The sequence below is a fragment of the Propithecus coquereli genome, unplaced genomic scaffold (genome assembly GCF_000956105.1).
Source record: "Propithecus coquereli isolate 6110/MARCELLA unplaced genomic scaffold, Pcoq_1.0 Scaffold351, whole genome shotgun sequence".
NCBI classification, from domain to species: Eukaryota; Metazoa; Chordata; class Mammalia; order Primates; family Indriidae; genus Propithecus; species Propithecus coquereli.
This window is the reverse complement of record NW_012149186.1, coordinates 91314-109079: the sequence shown is the minus strand read 5'-3', so window position 1 is coordinate 109079 and position 17766 is coordinate 91314. Positions and strand designations below refer to the sequence as shown.

At 45.5% G+C, this 17766-nt stretch overlaps 1 protein-coding gene across 1 annotated transcript in view; it reads right to left on the bottom strand.

The window, feature by feature from the left end:
* The window catches only part of VSTM4 (V-set and transmembrane domain containing 4), an 88163-nt gene that overhangs the window by 32604 nt on the left and 37793 nt on the right, over positions 1–17766 (bottom strand). Inside the window, exons 5-6 of the mRNA XM_012651251.1 lie at positions 15559–15592; positions 923–1029 (exon numbers count right to left, since the gene is read on the bottom strand). Coding sequence (XP_012506705.1) covers positions 923–1029; positions 15559–15592 — 141 coding nt within the window. The remainder of the gene's footprint in view (positions 1–922; positions 1030–15558; positions 15593–17766) is intronic.

Below are 17766 nucleotides of genomic sequence, written 5' to 3'. Positions count from 1 at the left end.
AACCGTCTGGGACTCGAACTTGGCATCGAAAGCCAGGCCCCGCCACTGAGCTCTCTGCGTCCCATTTGCGTCTTCTGTAAGGTGGAGTCACAGCTACTCCAGAGGGAATGAGACACACAGCAGCAGGATGCTGGCCCAGGGCAGGTGTTCTCCGCTGCCTTCCTGCGCTACCCCTGCCTGCCACTGCGACCATGCCCCCTTCTCTCTCGGCAGCACCACTGGCTTCCCCACGGGGCTCAACGGGTCCCTGGGGGATGTCCTGTGAAGCCCCAACTGAGAGATAAAATCCATCTTGTCTTGTTACTAAATTGTTCATCTGGGCAATCCTTGTATTCCCAACTATGTTTCAAATTTGTTGAGGTATGAACGTCTCCGAAATGGCCAGTTACTTTAGGAATTATCTCTAGACATTCTTGGTTCTCCTAGTACTTGTGCAGTTCTTTCCTCCAGAACACCCATCCTCCTCACTCGTGTTGCTCTAAAAATCGTAACTGGAATTGCAAGATAACGCTCATTTTATCCTCAGAACAAATTTAAAATAAACTGTATCTCTGGTTGACATCTTTAAAAATTCAGAGAGCCTTCTTTCGCTTGAACGAACCACGAGGATTCCCTTGCCCCACCCCGCCATGTGTAGAGCACTGTAATAGTTCGAGGTGAAATACAGCCTGGGCTCACCTGTCGCTGTGGACCCTTCTTCTGCTGTGCTGTGCTGGGCCCATGGTGCACACCTACTTCCACCCAGGGGCTGGGCTAGGGCTGTTATGACCAGAATCTAGGTGGGCTCTCCAGACCATATGACACTAAACGCCATGTCCTCCATCTGCCTATGCCCTCTGTCCTGATCCCACATGGAACCCCAGGCCCACCCTGCATCAGTCATGGCGGTTTCCACATGGGAGACTGCAGGCCAGCTTCCTACCTTTGGCAGGGACTGCAGGAGGAACGTCAGCCTTCTCCTTCCGCCTCTTGCCCTTCTTGGGCTGCAGTGGAGCCAAGCTGGTCACACTGGTGACAGTCTCCCCTGAGCTGCGGAAGAACAAGGTCCTGGTTAAGCCAAAGGCAGGTTTATTGCAAAGGAGATCAGAAAAAAATCAAGCTTTGTAGCGCTTCCTGTGTAGCTGTGTAAGGGAGGGCTACCTTACAGCCGGGCTGGAATTGCTCTGTGCTTATCTCCAGGGATGGCTGGAAGCCTGGTACTGACCCTTGGCTACGATAAGAAGGATGATTTTACAATGTGCTGTTTAGTGTTCAAAACTCCCTGGAGGGACCCGGGGCCAGCTTGTCTACATTGTTTATGGACGTATGGGTTGATGGTTTACACCTGGTTTAACTGGTTACACAGTCTGGCTTGGCTACATCACCAGTAGGGTATTAAAGATACCACTAGAAATTTCTGCTTAAGCTCCCCTAAAACCGAGATTCCTCACACATGTCTTTGGGGTTCATAATCCAAAAGCACAACACCTCCTGAGCAACTAAGAAAGGCCTTGGGGAGTGGCACCTGGAAGTCTCTGGGATGCCCTCACGATGCTGAGCTTTCTCCTGCTGTACCTTCACCTGAAGTACAGGCGAAGTGAGTTCACCCGAGGAGTGCTGTGTCTCCGATTGCCTGACCCGGCGTGATCACCGCAGTGTCAGGTTCTTTCTGCACATCATCCACGACGACCCAAAGCGACAGGACTGATAGCCTTTTTATACTACAGGTAAGAAAGCTAAGGCTTAAACATGCTAGCTGATTGGTCTAGGTGACACTGTTGGTAAGCAGCAAACACGAAAGCTGCAAACGCAGGCTGCCCTGATGTGAAACCTGCTCTTCGTGCTGCGCGTGGGATGGCGCCCACAAACTTTCTTGAATGGCGATCAGTCTTACTCCAAATGCTTTTTGGCCCCGGCAACCCAGAGGGAAGTACCTTTTAGAATCTCTTATCCTCAGCTACATGTTCCAGCCAGGTAGGGCCAGTTACCAAGAGAAGCTATCTCCCCAACATGTAAAGAATTTCTAGAAATCCATAAAAATATGACCTAATCATCGAAATGAAAGAAGGTGGTGAACAGCAGTCTTCACACAAACAGAAAGGCTCTTTCACACGTGAAAACATGCTAATGCTCTCTCATGAGAAAGAAATTCAAATTAAAATGTACTCACTTCTTTTTTCACAAATCAGAATGGCTACAATCACATTTGAGGCAAAGCGCTCTTTTGGTAAGGGTGCAGGGACAGAGAATAATATAGTAAAATTTATCGAAATTGTAGAAGCTTAGACTCTTTGCCCTGGCAATTTCACTTCTAGGAATTCATTCTGTGGGTACCCTTGCATGTATGAAATGAGGCATGTATTAGATTGGCCACCACGGCGCTGTTTGTAATGGCGGTAGACGAGAAACAGCCCAGGCCACAAGGGTGCTGGTTGAGTAGCCATGGTAAAGCCACACTGGGGGTCCCCAGTGCTGCAAAGAGCAAAGAAGCCCTTTCTGTCCTGATAAGGAAAGATACATTGTTAAGTGGAACGCCAGAACGTTGTCAAGTGGGACCATGTGTAAAATGTGCTACTTTTTGTATAAAAATAGGCGGAAATAATAATATATGTTAGTATTTTCTCGCACATGGGTAAAAAAATCTCTGTATATATTCCTAAGAATTTAAAAATAGGGGTTCCCTAGAAAGAGGTTGCTGAGGAACTAAACAGATGGGAGACAGGACAGGCAGAATTATGACCAGATATGTTTATAATTCAAGCAAATATATACATATATGTAGTAAGAGATAGGTTATTCTAATAATAGTCTCAGATATTTAAAAACAAATAAAGACTGAATCACACATTGTGGGAAAAATTCCAAGAATACAGTTCCCACTGAGCTTCCCCAGAGATGGCTTATTTTTATCAGGAACAGAAATTCTAACTGGTCTTAGCTTTAGAGTACAGGGTCAATTGTGTAAATTCACAAATAGCCAAAAGGAATGTGAATTTACAAAAGTTTGACCACTAAGAGCAAACAAGGGATGAGAAACTCTCAGAACTGCTTAAGTACACAACCACATGTTCACCTTCATTCTGTAGCTTTTTAAACTCTTAAAATGTTTGTTTCTTCTCTCTGTTATAAAATAATTCATGTTCCTGTTTTAAAATGGTAATTACAGGCATGGAGACCAAAGAAAATAAGTCTATCATAACCAAAACACAACCTTTGTAAATATTTTCACTTTTTCCTCTTCCTTGCTTTTTTTTCTTAAAGACTTTATTTTGTAAAGGAGTTTTAGGTTCACAGAAAGATTGAGTGGAAGATACAGAGTTTCCGTATACCCGCCACCCCACACAGGTATGGCTTCCCAGGTTGCCAGCATCCCCGGGAGAGTGGTACATTTGCTACAACTGATGAACCTACTCTGACATCATTATTCCTCACAGTCCATTGTTCACATCAGGGTTCCCTCTAAATGCACTGTACATGCTATGGGTTTGGAAAAATTTGTAACGACATGTATCCATCACTGTAGTGTCGCTACCCTAAATTGCTTTGTGCTCCGCCCAGTCATCCCTCCCTTCCTCCCGGCAGCCACTGATCCTTTTACTATCCTCCATAGTTTTGCCTTTTCCAGGATGTCCTAGCATTGGAATCACACAGTGTGCAGCCTTTTCAGACGGGCTGCTTCCACGCAGTGATAATGCATTCACATTTCCTCCGTGTCTCTTCATGATTCATGTCTTTTTAGCACCAAATGGTGTTCCACTGTCTGGATGTATCACCGTTTATTCATCCACTCACCTCCTGAGGGACATCTTGGTTGCTTCTGAGTTCTGGCAATTATGAATAAAGATGCCACAAGCAGGTTTTTGTGTGGATATAAATTTTCAACCTTACCTTTTTATACATTGTTTTTTAAATCGCACCATATTTCAATTTTGCATCCTTTTTACTTAATATACATTTTTCATACTGTTACATTCTCATACTACTCCAGTGAGAAGATAAGCTATGGTTTACTTAGCCATGTCCTGACATCTAAACATCTAATTTGCCTCCTGGTTTGATATAAAAATAATGCTGCTAAAAATATATTTGTGCATAATGGTTTTTCATTCTTAGACTTTCACTTTTGGGTTGGATTCTTAGAGCTGGAATTCCTAGGTCACTAAGGAGGACCATTTTAAAGGCATTTAATACCCACTGTCTAAATGATTCCTGACAGGTTAGTACTACTTTATAGCTATCTGGTCAATGAATGAGAGTACCGATGTTGTCTGCCTTTCTAACACCAAGTTTGTCAACTTAAAAAATGACTCATTTAATAAAGAAAAATGTGATCTCTTTTTTACTTGCATTTTTCTGATTCCTAGTGAGGACAAACGTTTCCCATGTTTGTCTAGTGACTTTCATCATTTATGGTGTATGGATATCACCTGCTGTTATTTATTGATCTTGAATTTTTGTTACAGATTCACATGCAACTTGTACATCATTCTGACATATTTATTGCAGTTCCCTTTCAATTTTGGCTTTTTGTTCAATACACAGTGTTTTATTTGTTTTTGCTAAAAATCTTTTGATACTTTCCTTTCTTCTATTGCCTCTGAGCTTGGACAGTCTCCCCAACTGCACCTCACACACTGGAGAATCAAATGGTATTTCCACTTCCTCTTCTCTTTACTTGGATTTAATTCTTTAGCTCTTTAATAGAAAATGGAAGTTGCTGGAACATCCTTTCTATGAACTTATGCCATCATGCTCAGGGATTTCAGTAAACTGAAAAAAATCTGCTTTGTCATCACCGTTTTCCTTCAAAACAGTAAAACTGTACTAAACTAAATTTAGTTCCAATTCATATTTCAACAATCTGATCTGATACAGACAATGAGTCACCAAAATGACATACAACAGACGACTTTTCCCTCAGAATCTCGTTTCTCCCACTGAGCCCGCAGGGCTGGTAAAAACTTTTGACTAAGAAAGTCCCCCTTATGATTAACTTATAAGAAACGTTATTCTATATCTTGAGTTGGAACAGGGCTGTACTTTGTCTCTGACACAACAGAGCGGGCGTCCTTGGAGCCAGTCAAACCAAGAAAGACGGAAATCGGGCCCGCCCGGAAACTCCTGTAAATGAGAGAGCTGCGCGGGTCGAGAGAACTGCTGTTTGTGGGCAGCTCGCTGCTGGGCAGGGCTGTCTTCCTGGCTCCAGCACGGGCAGGGCAGGATGCAGCGCGTGCGAGACCTTGTTGTAGGACGTGCCAGGTTCCGGCCTGGCTGCCTCCCAGGAGTCTCCCTCCCACAAGGGCTCAACCTCTGCTCCACAACACAGGGTGGCTGTCTTAGCAAATGGGCGCTCGGCAAGGGGCAGAAGGCCTGCACTAAGGCTGGTTCCATCCGACGGGAGAGGTAACCCTGGGCAAGTCACTTACTTCCCTGGGCCTCCACCCTCCCCAATCTGTGAAATGGGAGACTCATCGTTGCTATCTATCTCACAGGGTTATCATGAGGGTCAGATGAGATAGCAAAGCCTAAATTAGATGGGGCCCAAAATAGCTAAATAGCAACTGACCCTGGTCTCCACTATGTGGGTGCAGTGTAGACACTTCATGGTGCTACCATGATGTCGCTACTTGGGTATTTCGTGGTGCCCATGTGTTAGCCCTGCAGGGAGGGCTGCAAGTTTCAACTTAAACCTTGATCAGAAAATTGTTCTGCCCAGGATAATACAACAGCCCTCCCCTTGACAGATGCCTCCGCAGATACAGCAGTGCTGAACAAGCACCAGTGCAGGACGCCAGGAGAAGCAGGCAACCTGGATTTGGTAAGGCATTGAACAAATTCCGAGCAACATATTTTGCAGAAACTAAAGTTAACAGTAAGTTTGTGTCTATTCTGTGCAAAGCACTGTGGAAAGTGCTTGATATCAATAACTTCTGACCCTCCTAGAGGAAAAAACGAGACCTTCCCCAAGGTCACCAGCTGGGCAGGGTACGTGGGATTTGATCCAAGTCAGCCTGCCTCCTTAGCCCTGAAGCAAGGACTCTGGGCCCAGCCCAGGCAACAGAGACAGGTAGAAGGTCAATAGAGCCTAATCCACGTGGCTGCTCGGGGTTCAAACCAGCTCCCAAAAGGACAGGTACTGGAAGGTGACATCACGTCCCACTGCATTGCAAGCATGTATTAAATTCAGGATGGGGAACTCCTGGCACTGTCACGGCTGCTCTAATTCCTGCCCTGGTGGGAAGAGGAGGGGCCAACCCAGGTCCTGTGGTCTTAGGGGCTGGAGCTGTGGCCAGTGCCCAAGACCAAGGGCCACCCTGGGTAGAGTGGGTGGCGGAAGCAGGGAGCGTAGTCCTGGATGTTGTCTGGAATAGGTGACATCAGCTGCCAAAATGGAGCTGGGTACAGTGGGCTGGCCACACGGAAACTCTGCGTCTCCACTCTAGTGCTAAGAGTATTCAGGAGTGGAGAGAGGGACAAAACAGCATACGGAGCTGGTTCCACCAAAGAACATAATCATAATTAAGAATTATATACCCCGCCAATCCCCGCTTTCATAACTAGATGTGAGATCAGGCCCTGGCACAGTGCCTATGGCATCACAGGGCCTCGTCCCTGCCTCTCATGACCCTGGGCCATCAAACGGCCATTCCAATACAGGCCTCTCTCTGGCACACGCTAGAGGAGCAGCTGACCATGCGAGCCAAGGGGCTTTCGTACATCCAAGGACCCCGCAGACACCAGGAGCTTCCTCTGGCCCAGGGCAATCTTTGTGCCCCGACATATGAATTATGAATCAAAATGCTACCTCGAGGTCTGTTAACTCTCATTCCTCAACCTGGGCACACAGCTGTCGGCCCCTGCTCCAAAAGGATTTGCTGCGATCTGAACTGAGACAGCCAGGGACATCAAGTGTCTTTGTCAGGCCGAAGATCCAGACCCAGAACCCTTACGGAGCAGGGCCAAGGAAGCACCATTATCGCGATGCTGCTCTCTGAGTCCTCGGACCGGGGGCAGGGCAGGGCAGTGGTCTCTGCAACCCGAGCCAGAGCCAGCACTCCCGGAAAGGACGGCCAGACCTGCAGGGTCACAACACAATACTGCTGCTGCTTTGGCCCTGTGACATTTTGCACGTGTATTCTGAACAGCATCAGAATAAAAGCTGCTCCTTCGCGAGGCAGCTGCCAAGGCGTGGCCCTGACCACAGCCTCCCCGTGGCCTTTTATAATAAATGGTTTACATCACCCAAGAAGTTCCTCGTTAGAGCCACACAAGAAGGTTCCGCAGATGCCGAGGGAAGCTCTTCCTCTGCATTCCGCTACCACGACAGTCCGCAGCAGAGGCTTTGCCAGGCTGGCGTTTTTGTCCAAGCTTAAAATGTCTACGCGCTGGCTGGTGAGATCAGGAGGTACTTCGTTAATATTTAGTGGTGCTACACTGGGTCCCGGTCTTGGGTCGTAATAATAATGGCTAGGAGAGGTCACTGGGGTGACCTCCCCAACATTCACCCCACCCAGGGGTGAGGCCATGTATTTGGGTGGGATTTTCCCCAGCCCCTGCTCAGCACAATCTCACCACCAGCCTTAGTATGTGGTTCAGGCTGGTCCGCTAACAGGGAGGTGCGCGGTTGTGTTTGCTGGTTAGGAAGAGAGATGACGTGTACGTGGAGGCCATTTGCGGATGCACGTGGCCAACGCCTGCTAGCGCTTGTGCCTGCCCCAGGGGAGCCGCCTGTTCTGAGGTCCCATCACCACCTGGAGGCAGCGCTGCCCAGAGAAGGGTGGGGACCCTGTGTCCCTCTGGACAGAGCTGTCTGAGGCCCACCCATGGCAGGGTCCCCAGTTAGATGAGCCAGCAAAGTCCCTTCCTGGACAGGACCATCTGACCTGGCTTTTCTGTCACCTGGAATCAAAAGGTTTGTAAATGATACAGGGCTAGCCATTTAGCTAACAGTTGGCAGTTCTATCCGTGCTTAGTCTGGGGAGACTAATTTGTGCCTTGCGGGGTTTTTATGAGGATTAGAAATAGGTCCTGTAAAGAGTTCAGCTGCAGCAGTCCAGGCACTCTGTGAGCAATTAGGAAGGCTTTGTCCACAACCACTGCTCGCTCATGGAATTCTCACGGCGACCCTGAGTGACAGGGACAACAGGGAAGCCCGTGCCCATTCTGCAGAGGGAGAAACATTCCCAGAGAGGCTGAGTGACTGGCCCAAGCACACAAAGCTGCCAGGTGGCGTGGCTTGACCCGAGGCTGAGGCTGTCAGAATCCAAGGGTGTGTTCTTTACACCCTGCCAGGAAGCCCCATCTCACAGGCCCGCCCTGCCCACTTGGGATGCTCTGCCTCATCCTTCAAGACTTGGGGTCAGGAGCAGCTCCTCTGGGTGCCTGGGCAGCTCGGTGGGCACACCTAGCATGGAGCGGCCACAGCTGCCCTCCTCGAGGTCTCCCATTAGACGGGGACCTTGAGGCACAAGCTGTGTGGTTTCCTCCCTCTATGGTCTTGCGAGCTGTCCCACTAAGAAGAGTCGGGCGGTAAGTACGGACTGAACAATGATAGAATCATGGAGCTCACTGCTCACCAGGTGCTGTCGGAAGCACTTTACACAAACTACCTCATTTCATCCTCCAAACGACGCTCTGTGTTAGGTCTATTGTCCCCATTTTTCAGAGAGGAAAGAAAACACAGCAGTCAGAGAACGGCCTGGGTTTGCATTGAGGCAGCCTGGCCCAGAGCCTCCCCGTCACCGCAGACTGCCTTCCATAGGGGGAATAAACGTTTTCAACGCCGCTGCTGTTCAATATTATAAAACAGGAAGCAACCTGAGTTACATCTCTAAGTTGGGAGCATCTTTAGATTGTGTCTGAAATCATATCTTTGCCTGCACTCTGAGATCCTGAACCAATCACACATTAATTAGATCACATACTTCTATTGTCAGGGTATGTTTAAAAATCTCTGATCTTTCAGGAAAGACTGAACTATGCTTCAAACTAAGCCCGCAAACCAGGGTAAAACTCTGCCTGTAATTCGTCCGCCATATAAACAGCCTGCAGCCCTGGCTCCTCACCCGTGGGAGAGGATACGCACCAGAAACGGCAAGGAAAGCGTGGATGACTTCCGCTGCAGTTGCTACGGGCATAGGTGATGCAGGTCCACGTTAACTCCCCTCACTTGCAAGCACTTTCTGTCTCGACCCTGGAAGGAGAGGTTGAGCGCAAGGCCAGGGGTCGTACTGGCTGGGAACTGCCTTTGCGGGTGTCCCTCCCATCCTCCCCACACCTGCGTTCACTTGCCCTGCAGGAAGGAAGGCATCTGAGTCCACGGCAGAGATGTTGCGGTGTGTAATGCTCCATAGCTCTATGCAGCCGCCGGGATTTCATTTTAAACCTGACTTTCTGGTACATTTCGGAGCAGTTTCATACTTGCCGTCGAACTGCTCTCATGGCTGTTTTCCCCGGGCAGGGCACATTTAATCTCACAGATCCTGAGATGCCCACTCAGGCCCTGCTCTCTGCGCTGGGACGTCGGTGTGCTCAGAACGCTTTGCCGTCGGAAAGGAACAGTCTCCCGACCCCAAAGGTCGGGGCCACCCCTCCCAGAAGATGGCAACTTCCAACCTCAGGGATAATACACATTCAAGATGAGATTTATTTTCCTTCTGTTTGAACTTCTCTTAGCAAGTCATGGAATTCCCTAGAGTCTCCGGATTCTGCTCTGGTCACTTGGCAAGGCCCCCACTCAGTGACCGCAACCTCAGCACCAGCACGTGGTCTCTTCTGAAGGCCCTCCTCCTCCCCTGCCCAGGTTTCTGATCGGGGCATCTTGCCTTGGTCCTGCATCTTCTGCCCAGGAGCAAGTGGTCAGAGGCCAGAAAAGGGCTCCAGGGGCCCATCCACCCACGGCAGCAGCACAGGGTGGGCAGACAGATGAGGGTGCTGGGACCTTGGGAGCCCCCTGGCATGATAGGGACAGGAGGAACTGCCCGGGCTTCACAGGCAGAGCATAATTTAGGCCAAAGCCAGGTGCAGAGGCAGGAAATTGATCGGTTCACTAGCCAGCACCACGGCAGGGAATCTGGTTGCACGAAGTGGAACAGGAATGAGGTTCTAATCCAGAAAATGAATGTAAAGTTGGTCGGAAGTTTGTTACCAGGTTTATGGGGGTGAGGCCTGGCCCCAGCACGGTCCTGGGTGCAGGAGTAGTAAAAGCAGGCTATCCAGGGGCAGATCTGTGAGCCAACCCAACAGGAGACATGCCCATGGGGAGAACTGCCACTCAGACCCCCAGCCGACCTCACTGACAGTGCTCAGCACAGTTGGCAGAGAAGGAAGCAGTGTTGGAGTAAGACTCTGTGGTCATCCCCACCACGAGTGCCCCGGGACTGGGGGAGATCAAACTCTAATGCCCACCAGGCTGAGATGACGGCTTTGCTGCACTTCCAGCCTCAGTCAGCAGCAGCTCAGAATGGGCAACTGCAGGGGAAGGAGGAAGGGCCCGAGTCACCAGACGCTGCCTGCCAGCCACACAGGGCCACACACGAACAGCACAGGAAGCAAGGCCTGCCCGAGTACACTGGCAGGCTGACCACCACAGCTCTGCCCATGCCCCCACCGCCCAAGTCCAAACCGCCTAGTCCTTGAGGCCGTATGGGGACACATGCTTTAAAAAAGAAACAGACTGCTTTACTGAGGCATAACTGATGTCCTCGTAAAATTTACTAACCATAAGTGTACAATTCAATAGTTTTTGATTTATAAAGTTGTGCAACCATCATTACAATATAGTTTTAGAACATTTCTATCACCCCCGCAAAGTCCCATCTCACCCATTTATAGTTAATCCTCACTCCCACCCTCAGCGCTAGGAAACCCTGATCTACTCTCTGTCTCTATAAATTTACCTTTTCTAGGCATTTCATACAAATGGAATCACATAATAAGTAATTTTTTGCATCTAGCTTCTTTCACTTAGCATAATGTTTCTGAGGTTCACCATGTTTCAGCCTATAAGCGTAGTCTGTTCCTTTTTGTTACCAAGTAGTACGTTATTGGGTGGATATACTAAATTTCGTTTACCCAGTCACTAGCTGATAGATACATTTAGATTGTTTGCAGTTTCTGGTCATTGTGACTAAAGTAGCTCTGAACAACTGCATATATGTCTTCATGTGGACATACACCTTCATTTCTCTTGGGTAGATTCCTACAAGTGGAATTGCTGGGTCATACGGTAAGTTACATGTGTTAAGAAACCAAAAAACTCTTTTCCCAAATGGCTGCACCATTTTATATTCCCAACAGCAATGTACAAAGATCCAATTTCTCCACCTCCGTGCCAGAACTTGGCATTATCTGTCTTTTGGATTATAGCCATTGCATGGGGGTGCAGTGGTATCATATTGTGGTTTTAGTTTGCACTTCCCTAATGACTACTGATACTGAACATCTTTCATATACTTATTAGCCATCTGTATATCTTCTTTAGGGAAATATCTGTTCAAATCTTTTTTGCCCATTTTTAATTGTGTTATCTATCATCTTATTATTGAGTTGTAAGAGGTCTTTATATATTTTGGAAACAAGTTCTTTATCTGTTATCTGATTTGCAAGTATTTTCTCTTAATTGGAGGCTTATCTTTTTATTTTCTTAGTGGTGTCTTTGGAAGTGCAAAGATTTTTAATTTTATCAATTCTTTCATTCAGAAATCCTGTGTTTGGTATCACTTCACTCGACCCATGGTCACAAAGATTTTCTTCTGTTTTCTTCTGTAATTTTTATAATTTTGGCTTTTACATTTAGGTCTAAGATCTATTTTTAGTTAATTTGGGGGCTAATGTGAGGCAAGGGTCTCAGATGACGTTTTTATATGTGGGTATCCAAGTGTCTCGGCACTGTTTGTTGAAAAGACTATGCTTTCCCTTTAGAATTGTCCTGACATTTTTGTCAATATTTAATCAAACATAAAGTTCAGGATTTATTTCTGGACTTTCCATTATGTTGCACTGATCTCTGTACTCATATGTGTACCAATACCTCAGTGTCTTCATTACTGTAGCATTAAAGCTTTGAAAACAGAAGTGTAAGTCCTCCAACTTTGTTCTTTATCAAAATTTACATATATAATCCAGAATCAGCTTGTCATTTTCAACAAAAAAGTGTGCTATTTAATTTTGACATGTTTAGAGATTTTCCTGCTATTGTTTTGTTATTGATTTCTCATTTGATTCCACTGTGGTCAGAAAACACACTCTGCATGATTTTAATTCTTTTCAATTTGTTTAGGTTTGTTTTATAGCCCAGGATATGGTCTATCTTGATGAATGTTCCATGAGGGCTTGAAAAAAAATGTGTTCTTCCATAGTTAGTTGGAGTGTTTACTACGTATCAATTGGGTCCTGTTGGTTGATCGTGTGGCCGGGTACCAGTCCGTGGCCTGGTGGCCTGTTAGGAATCGGGCCACACATCACTGCCTGAGCTAGGGCCCCACACCCTCCCACCTCCACCTCTCCACCCCCCATCCATGGAAACATTGTCTTCCATGAAACTGGTCCCTGGTGCCAAAAAGGTTGGGGACTGCTGGCTTACATCTTAAATATCTTTGCTAATTTTCTGTCTACAGGAGGTCTATCAGTTACTGAAAGGGAGGCATTGAAGTCTCCAACTAAAACTGTAGATTTATTTCTTCTCAGATATTTCAGTTTTTGCTCTTTTAATTTTGTGGTTGTATTGTTTGATGTGTGCACATTTAGGTACTCTATCTTTCTGTTGGATTGATCCTTTTATCATCTAGTATCCCCTGAAGTTTATTTTATCAGATACAATATGTCCGCTCCTAATTCGTTTTATTGTTTGTGTGGTATATCTTTTTCCATCCTTTTCCTTTCAATCTACTTGTGTCACTGTGTCTGAAGTGAATTTCTTGTAAACAGCATATAGTTGAGTCATGTTTTTAATCCACTTTGCCAGTCTCTGATTTTATAGATGTATTTTCATTTACATTTAAAATAAATGGTATGTTAGCAATTTTCATACTACTGCCATCTTAACATTTGTTTTCTGTGGTTATCATTCCTGTGTTTCTTTGTGTTACTTAAATATATTTTAAGACTCTATCTTGATTTTTCTATAGTGTTTTTGAATGTGGCTTTTTTTTTATCTGTTTGTTTTTTGCAGTTATTTTAGCGGTTGCTTTGGGCATTACAATATATACATGACTTACCACAGTCTATTGGCACCAATATTCCATACTTTGCTGGACTTTTGATGTTAATTTTGGTCATTTTACCTCCCTCAGTCTTAAATAGCATTGTCTTGAGCATCAGATGGTTTTATAATTTTTGTTTCAATCATCAAATATGATTTTTAAAACTCATGACTATTTATGGAAGGAATAGCCTACAATATGTACTCATGTTTTTGCTCTTTCTGTTGCTCTTTCTTCCTAATGCTTCAAGATATTTTTTTTTTCTGTTTCAAGAATTTCTTTTAGGCATCATTTTAAAGTAGGTCTGCTAGTGACAACTTCTTTTAGTTTTCCTTCATCTGAGAACATCTTTATTTCCTTTTCATTCCTGAAGGATAATTTTGCTGGATACAGAATTTGCAATTAACAATTTTTTTCTATCAGTATTTGAAAAATGTGCCACTTTTTCCTGCTCTCCATGGATTCAGAAGAGATATTAATATGCTCTAATATGCACTGTCATTCAAATTTGTCTTCTGTTTAATTATAAGGTGTCTTTGTGTAAATTTTGTTGGGTTATCCTGCTTGGCATTTATTCAGTTTCTTAAATCTATAGATCTTTGTCTCTTGCCAAATTTGTGGCATGAGCTTTCAGCCATTATTTCTTCCAATACTCTTTCAACTCCACGCTGTTTCTCCTCTCCTTCTGAAACTCCAATAATAGAATGTTAGATCTTTTTTCCCATAGGTGATCAAGGAATGTTCCTTTGTTTGTTTTTAGTCTATTTTGTCTCTGTTGTTCAGATTAGACAAATTATATTGATCTGTCCTCAAGTTCACTAACTTCTCTGTTCACTGACATCTCACTAACATCTCCACTCTACTACTGAGTCCAACCAGTGAGTTTTTCATTTCTGTTTTTGTACTATTGAGTTCTACAATTTCCATTTGTTTGGGGTTTATTTTATAACTTCTCTATATTGGCTGAGATTTTCTATTTTGTCATTTGTTTTAAGAGAATTTGTAATTGATCATTGAATCATTTTTACGACAACTACTTTAAAATCTTGTCAGATGATTCCAATACTTGATTCATCTTAGTGTTGATCTGGTCAATTATCTTTTCTCATTCAAAATGTGATTTTTGTGGTTTTTAGTATGAAGAGTGCTTTTTGATAGTATCCTGTTAGGAGGCCCTGGGTCCTATTTGAATGTTTTATTTTTGTAGTTAGTCACCCTGTTTAGGTTTATCATGCAATCCTGGCCTGTTTCTGTGGACTACGGTTCCAATGATCTTTTCATTTTCAGAGGCTTTGTAGTATTATTTTGGTCTGTTTGGTTTATCTGGTACTGCTGGGCCCTGCAAGTGCTGCCTGAAGGGGTGGAGATTTCCCCAGATTGGGAAGCCAGATGTCTCTTGGTTGTGGAGGGAAGTCTCAGACCCACAGAGATGAAGCTGCTTCCTCACTGGGTCCCTTGTTGTGTCTAGGTGCCTTTTGCTGGCTCTGTCCTTAAGCCCTGGTGTCACCTGGTTGGGGAGGGGAATGTCAGGCCTGGCAGGGAAGGAGAGCCCTTTCCCTGGGGCTTACTGTGGGAGGGGCTCCCAATTCCCCTCCTTGCTGGTGACGGTAAGCTCATCTGAGATTTTCAAAGGAACTCCCATCAGATCCAGGGGAGGAAGGAGCTTACCTGGATGTTTTCTGTTGCTAGGTTGGGGTAGGGAAAAACGGGTCTGGGTCCCCTTCTGCTGTGGGATGGGGAAACATGAGATGCCCTGCAGCTGTGCTATTTCTCTAGTCCTGGGATCCCAAGTCAGTTTATCTTCTTTTCATACCTTTCAAAGTCCTCCTTTGATGGTCTCTTGTGTTATTTCTAGTGTTTATAGTTTTGCTTAGTGGAGAATAAAAGGACGAAGTTGATCTATGCCATCTTGTCTGGATTGAAGTCCCCAGTTTTTAAGTGCTTTGAGTGTGCAGTATTTCTTATAATTATTATGTTCTCTGTGAGGAGCATCCTGCCAGCTAAAAGTGGGGCATAGGACAAGTCAGCATGGATGAAGGGGATGAGGAGTATTTGTGGTCAAAGGTATCAAAGTGCAAGCCTGCTGCAAGCCCCTCCTAAGCAGAGGAGCAGCCCTGCAGGCCCACACCTGAGCCGCCTCTAGCATGCATGTCAGGTCAGCACGAGCCACGTGCGCTCTGAACCCTCTGTCGATGATAACCAGAATGTGGACTCTGGAAACATGCAAATGCATGCAGAACACACATCTTTAGGCTTATTTGTGGACTAACATGCAGACTTTTAGGTAAAAATACAAATTTAACCAATTTTTTGGTAATATCAAAAGAATATAAAATAGCAAAGAGCTCCATTTGAAAAAGGAAGAAAATATCCTTACCTGTTCTGAGGGCATTTCACCAAATAATGTCTCACTGTGAAAGGAAAAATAATAGAAGATGGTAAATCAATGCTACCTCAGATGTATATGCTACAGGAATTACCAGGAAATGCAGGGAGCTAGGTGTTATTCAGGTGTTGGTGCTGTACCAGCCAACTCCCAGGGCTTCTGTACCTCTCTTTGGGAGAGCACAGCATGGACACCCCAGTGAATTGATATTGTTCCAGCCCTGGAGCTAGCCAGACACCAAGCTATACACCCCGGAGTTCTTGGTTACATAACCCAAAATGTTCATTTTTGGCCAAAGCAGGTTGAGTTGGTTTCTACACTCGAAGAGAGTAATAGGGTCAACCAACTTCTGAGCTCCGCCTGAGTCACCTTGAAAGTCCTCTTGGGGCCAGACAGGACAACCCATCTCCACTTAGTAGATCCTCATTATAAAATGGGGTTGCATTCTCTGATTAATGCTCTTCCAGGACTAAAACGAGGCCCTTGGGAAAATAGTCTTGGAGCAAGGCGTCCTTTTACAGTAGCTCTCCTTGAGGAAAAACAAGGGATTCTGGCTGCAGAGGAAAGATAGGCACTTAATACTTAGGCACTTAATCCAACAAATGTCCAATCTAAGGCTCACAGTTCAGTTTACTTCAAATAGAAGAAAAGCCAATGGGAGGTTGAGGCAGGAGGATCGCTTAAGATCAGGAGTTTGATCCCAGCCTGAGCAAGAGCAAGACTCCATCCGTACCAAAAATAGAAAAAATTAGCTGGGCATTGTGGTATGCACCTGTAGTCCCAGATACTGGGGAGGTTGAGGCAGGAGGATTGCTTGAGCCCAAGAGTTTGAGGTTGCAGTGAGCTACGATGACGCCACTGCACTCTACCCAGGGTGACAGAATGATACCCTATCTCCATAAAAAAACAAGATAAAAAAAAGGGAAGTAAAGCTAAAACAATCAGGGGAGGCTGGGCTTGTGTGGTCTATTGTATCAATGGACGCAGCGAATCACACCTCCTGGTATCTGTCCATACCCACATATAGCCCCCTCACAGGCACACCGACTGCAGGCTTGGCCACGTGACTTGCTTCGGTCAAGGGAACATTAGCCAATGTGTCACACGCAGAGGCAGGCATAAAAGGCACCTGTGCTCTGAGGTTTACTCTCCCTCTTGCCACCACATGAGGAAGCCTGGCTGGCCTACTGGAAGACGAGACTGCATGGATCAGACACCGTCATTCCAGCTGAGGCCCCAGAGCAGCCGGGCCCCAGCTGATCCACCAGCTGACTGCAGCTGCATGACGGACTCCGGCTGAGACCAGAAGATGAACTACATGCTGAACCCAGCCCAAGCTTCTGACATGTGGAGCTGTGGGCAAATAAAACGCTTTTCTTAAGCTATTATATTTGGGGTGATCTGTCATGCAGGTAACCAATGCAGGTTCGAGGGCAGTACGAGAGAACCTAGCTTCAGTGAGTGCTGTACAGGTTTATCTGGTCCAACCCCCTATTAATACCTAAGCTCTTTCTGCATTCCATTTACTGAGCACCTACTATACGCTAGATAATTTACAGATGCAACAATAACAACCAGAGTTGGTATTTATTGACCATTTCGTGTGCTCCTGGCACTATTCTAAGCTTATTAGATGGATCAGTGGCCTTCAGTCTAGGGTTTGCACAGCCCTGGGTACCCTTTGGAAGAACAGTTTTAAGGGAATCAATTTATAGATATTCATTGTCCACGGTATTCTTCCCTAAGAATTCATTGTTTTGGAATGTGCCTGTTGCCTGGCTGTATTCCTTCCCCTACCCCTTTTTAACACCATCCTTTTCTATTCATAAACTCAAAGCATACCCCATAAGCATCCTCACTTACCCTCTGTTGTCCTGTTCTGGAGGGAAATGTCAGTGGGCATCAAACAAGAAATGATGTAAAATACTGATATCTGTGTTAAAAAAGCAAATGACTAATAACTGGGCAACTAAACCTTCCACAACAGGGGAGGTTTCCAACATTTTGCTTTCAACAGTGATTGAACAATCACCTAATCCAGCTGTCAGATGGCAGAATAGTAAGAATCATCTTTGATGACAGATCATTATGTGTCCTTTGACATACAACTCAGAAGCAGTTTAAAGTCCTAGGTGGTATAAGACAATTTCATCCATTCATGCCTCTTTTTATGTTGAAGGAGGGATTTCAGAGCTAAAA